The 4,965-nt window shown below is 39.9% G+C and overlaps 1 protein-coding gene across 1 annotated transcript; it reads left to right on the top strand.

The window, feature by feature from the left end:
• The first annotated feature begins 2,264 nt into the window (after positions 1-2,264).
• Positions 2,265-4,751, top strand: LOC122789621 (rho-related GTP-binding protein RhoG-like). The gene has a single exon (XM_044057015.1). It carries the CDS (start codon positions 2,324-2,326, stop codon positions 2,897-2,899), a length of 576 nt encoding a protein of 191 aa, XP_043912950.1. The 5' UTR covers positions 2,265-2,323; the 3' UTR covers positions 2,900-4,751.
• Positions 4,752-4,965: the final 214 nt, after the last annotated feature.

The following is a 4,965-nucleotide window of genomic DNA, read 5'->3' as shown; positions in this document are numbered from 1 at the left end:
AGCCTCTGCCCACCAGAGAAATTTGGCCCTTATACATGGGATCAGAGGGAGCGTGGTCTCTAGGGACTGAGAGTGCTGACACCAAAGGTTCTTTTAAGTACCACTGAAGTTTTCTCACGTGAAGCCTGGCGAGGGGGATAAGAAGGATGCAAGATGCCATGTATCCTAGGGCTTGCAGGAACTTCCTCGCAGTGAGGTGGCTTCTGGGAACCAGCTGGGTGAAGTAGAGAAGCAGGAAGCTCTTATCCTTATCTATTTACTTTTTTCTTGTTTTTCTTTAGGTTTAGGCTGATCTTTCTTGAATAGGGCACAGAAAAGGTCAAAGGAGTAGCCTCTGTCTGTGCTGGAAGGAGCCCCTTCAGAACTAGCTTGTCCCTTCTTGTATGAAGGGCTCTGGCAATAAAGGCAGGACTGGCAGTCCACATCCAAATGTACAGCACCCAAGCAATATACACACTTGGAGCCTGGGTCCTGGGTAGAAGTTGACATCAACACACTGAACACTTTTTAAAGCCAGAGAATCCAGACATGGCAAGGAGAACCTATGGAAAAAGATGAAGGTTATGCCAAAGAGAGAGAGTCCTACACTAAACGGACAAAATTACTAACCCTAATAAATATAGATCTACCTTTTTTTTTGTTTTTAAAGAAGCAACAAAAAACAAGCAAACCAAGGAATCCTGAAGAAGACCGAGAAACCTTAACTGCCCAGACTAGCTAACAACTATACGTAATACGGATACTGTGCTTGATCATAGCCAAAAGGCTTAGAAGCAATGGTAACTGCAAAAGACAGAGAGTACTCTCCTGGTAGGAAGAGGAGTAAACTTTAATCCACAAAGGATACAGCACAGAGAATGGAGAGCTCTTTCACATGTCCGTTGACTTTGAGCAGCAAATGAGATCTGGGTAACTAAGGTGGACTCCTAGGAATTACGGGTAGGGGAGAAGTCAGAGCTATGGATCTAAAGAAGCTTCAAAGTTGGTGCATAGATCATAGCCAAAAACCCATATGTTTGAAACAAATGAAAACAGACAACACGACCTTTCCTACAAGCACAGCATTAATTCTACAGGGTACTTACCTACCCAGCCTTGAAGGACCACTAGCCCATAGGGGCAAGCTCTGAAGCATTTGATGCCCAAAAACTGCCTCTTTATGGCCATACTTGATCCCTTGGTAGTTAGGGTACATGGAAGATACCTTGAGGCTTTGAAAGATGACCAGTGGTCATACCCTTGGCAGGATATAGTCCAGATAGCTTAGGCAACTAAAACAGTGATCTACCTTTGAGTATGTATAATAAGACTGCATGTTGCTACTTATTTCTTTGTGAGTTTGCAACCTGAATTTGCAGCGCAAGCACCTTAGATGTGATTGAGATTACTGTCATGCAACGTACTGTTTGCTTGATAGTGACCCTGCAATACTTACTGGGCCAAGGTCTGCTTGAGCCCAACAAGAAAATGACTGCATAAAGCAGGATAACGAATTACAGAAGTTATACTGGGACATTGCACACATAATTGAGACTAGAATCCCTGTGGTTTGTTTTGTAACTCAGGTATTGCCAAATGCATCTCCTAACAATAAAATGTATTTCAGCTTTTCCCGGTTAGGGGTCGCCACAGCGGATCTCCAGTCCGCTTATGATTGGCAGTGATTTTTACGGTGTTGAGTTGCCAGCCCGGCGCCCAACCTTCAGAGAAGGCACACCCACCTACCTGCATGTCTTTTAAATTTCAAGTCTATCGTGGGGAGGACATGCAGACTCCACACACAAGGCACTCGAGCCGAAAATCGAACCAGAGAGCCTATTGCTGTGAGGCGACAATGCTAACCGCTGCATTAATGTGTGTGCTTTTTTTTTTTTTTATTATTCTTTACACAGAATAGAGTGAAAGAATTTTGCAACTTATATAATTCATTAAGACTGAATTTACAAATCTAGTATTTTTGATTAAATAATGCTAAGGGTAACTTCTGATTTCCAGGCAGCTTGCTTTTGATATTGGGGAGTGGGAACTGCCACCATGAAAAAATCCAGCTCAAAGGCTAATAAACTGAAAGGTAAAAAAATACTGGTGTATCAGTACACAGAGTACTAAATGCCATTATCATTTTTTTTTGGAACATAACATTTCACTTATTTTGAGAGTATTAATGTAGTGAAAAATAAAAAAAAAAAAAAAGCTTGTTTTATGCATTTGGATATGTATGATTATGTTAAGTTTCATAGTATAATTTTATGTCTTCTAATTGTTTGTTTTTCACTTAACAGGGTGTGAAGTCCAGTGTGTTTCATTGGTTTCTTGATGAAGAATGCAGGGAATCAAATGTGTAGTGGTTGGTGATGGGGCAGTTGGGAAGACTTGTCTCCTTATCAGTTACACCACAAATGCCTTCCCTGAAGAATATATCCCTACAGTGTTTGATAACTACAGTGCACAGATGACTGTGGATGGTCGAACTGTTAGCCTGAATCTTTGGGACACAGCAGGGCAAGAGGAATATGATCGCTTGCGCACTCTATCCTACCCACAGACAAATGTCTTTGTTATCTGTTTTTCTATTGGAAGTCCTTCTTCGTTTGCAAATGTTCGTCACAAGTGGCATCCAGAGGTGTGTCATCACTGTCCAAATATCCCTATTCTGTTAGTTGGTACTAAGAAAGATCTACGCAGTGATCCAGAAACCATTAAAAAGCTTAAAGAACAAGGTCTTTCACCTACCACTTATCAACAAGGAACTTCACTGGCCAAACAGATCGGAGCAGTGAAATATCTTGAATGTTCTGCTCTTAACCAGGAAGGGGTTCGAGATGTCTTTGTCGAGTCTGTGCGGGCTATCTTGTTCCCTTTACCCAAGAAACCCCCCAAAAAGTGTGTTCTTTTATAATGCTTGGACACCACTAGTGCCATGATTTGCTGAGAGGGTGCCTTTATATAATGGGCTTGTGTAGCTCTTCCTCCTGTGGACATGTACTAATTGCTGTAACCAGCACACTGTACTACAACTATATTTAGCAGCCTTTGAACATCAGAGGTCATCTCCACCACCTGATGGTCCGTACCTAGGAAAGCATGTTGTGTTCAAACTGGCACAATAATAAAATCAAATTGTATCGGACAACCTTTTTCCTTTGTAATTTGAAGCAGTTGTCCTACACCAGAGAAGATAGGAATTCTGAGCCCAGGAGGATAGGGTATCTCAACATCAGCTGTTCTTTACTCTTAAAAGGGGCCTTACTTATTTTGACGTGTGCCATCTGACTGCAAATACCAAAAACAAAAAAATATATCTTTACTTTTATGTGGCATGGTTTGTAACCTCAGGTACTGACTCCTTAGAAATGATTTTGGATATAAAAGTTTTTATTGCCTTATTTCAGTGGAAACACTGTGTTGTACCACTTAAAAAAGCCAGTTTAGTATGCAGTAATGCCATGCTGATTAAGATGCCTTATTTGAAGAACTTGTATATGGATTAAGAAAACTTGGAACATATACTTTGTGCCTTCCTGAAGCATCTGAAGCTGTACAGTGTCCCAGAATAATTTCAGAAATGTGGACCTTTGTGCTAGTTAAAATTAGGACCAAATGTGCAGCACTTCAGCTGAAATTTTACATTTCATAAAACTTAAAAATACTATTGTTGGTTCATTCACAGTGTTAAACAAACATGGACTGAGTTGGGGAAGCAAGCAACAAATGTAAGAGCAGGGTCTTTTTTACCTGGTCTGCTGTAGGTCTGTCGTTAGGCCACTTCAAGATAATAAAATTGTAATTTTTTTGAGCACAAGCCATTTTTACATCTTTTTAAGGATGATGAATAATGTGTGCATTATTAAATATGCATTTGCAAGGATGCATATATGTGCAAGATGTCTTTCTGCCTTGGATATGGAGAAAGGACATAAAGCCAGTCAGATCTTTACAGAATTAATGAGGATGATGTAGCAGTCCATTTTTTTTGTTTGCATTTCTTCATACTTTCACTGCAGTCTCTGTCAACTTTCCAGCTCATGGTCCAGCAGCCTCATCTATTTGTTGCTTTAACTTGTATACTGCAACTTGTGGGTTAGTTTGACAGATTTTGTGACTTACAGCTCTGAGAATAGTAGCATTTTGGTAATTACATTGGCTAGTGTCAGTTCTTCTAATTTTTGTCAAACCTTTTAGTCACAGGTAAATAGCCTGCTGTAACTTCCAGCACTGTGGTGGACTTTGTCCATTTGTTATAATAGAAGGATCATTGTTATAGTATTTTCTTCCTCTGGAAATGTAGTGCTGTCAAGGAAAACATAGATGGCTGGAGGCTGTCAGTGTTTTAGACCAGCACTTGCTCTTCAACTCCTATCCCTTGCATGGCAGTTAAGTGCAACAGCAGGCTACATCCTCTTGTCTGTATTGGGTGCTTTTATTACGCTACACTGCAACCATAGGTGGGTGAAAAAAGTCTGTGCAGCTGTGATGCATGCAAGACCATTCCAGTAAACCTTCAAACTAATGTAAAACAAATTGTGCTGTGGAACAGTTTGAGAACAGATGACCAGTTTTCCTGTCTGATGTGATAGGTGTTGTCTATGTCCATTGTATTTAATGACTTTATTACTGTATGCCAAACAGGGATAGCTTAATCATTGCAATATCTTTTGAATGATGTACTGTACTTATTGTAATTTTTATTAGATGGTACAATGCATTCTTTTAAAATGGGGATCTGTTTAAAATAAAATGTTTTGAAATGAGTATGTATTTAAAATGGTAGATCATTTTATTGTATTTCAAAGGTAATTAAGTTTGCCTCTATTTTCTTGTTTTGGCTTTTAGTAAATGGCTAGTGGTAAAACCTGCCTCACCACTACAGCATACTTAACTCATTACATCAGAGTGACGCCTCCAGGTGCATCTGCAGTTACCGCCTACTGCTCATCTAGGCGTCAAATATTACTTGTTCATACT

Source organism: Protopterus annectens, chromosome 15.part0 (genome assembly GCF_019279795.1).
Source record: "Protopterus annectens isolate FY-2018-M chromosome 15.part0, PAN1.0, whole genome shotgun sequence".
Taxonomy (NCBI): Eukaryota; Metazoa; Chordata; order Ceratodontiformes; family Protopteridae; genus Protopterus; species Protopterus annectens.
Note: the sequence above shows the minus strand (reverse complement) of the source record. Positions and strands in the feature narration are given on the sequence as shown.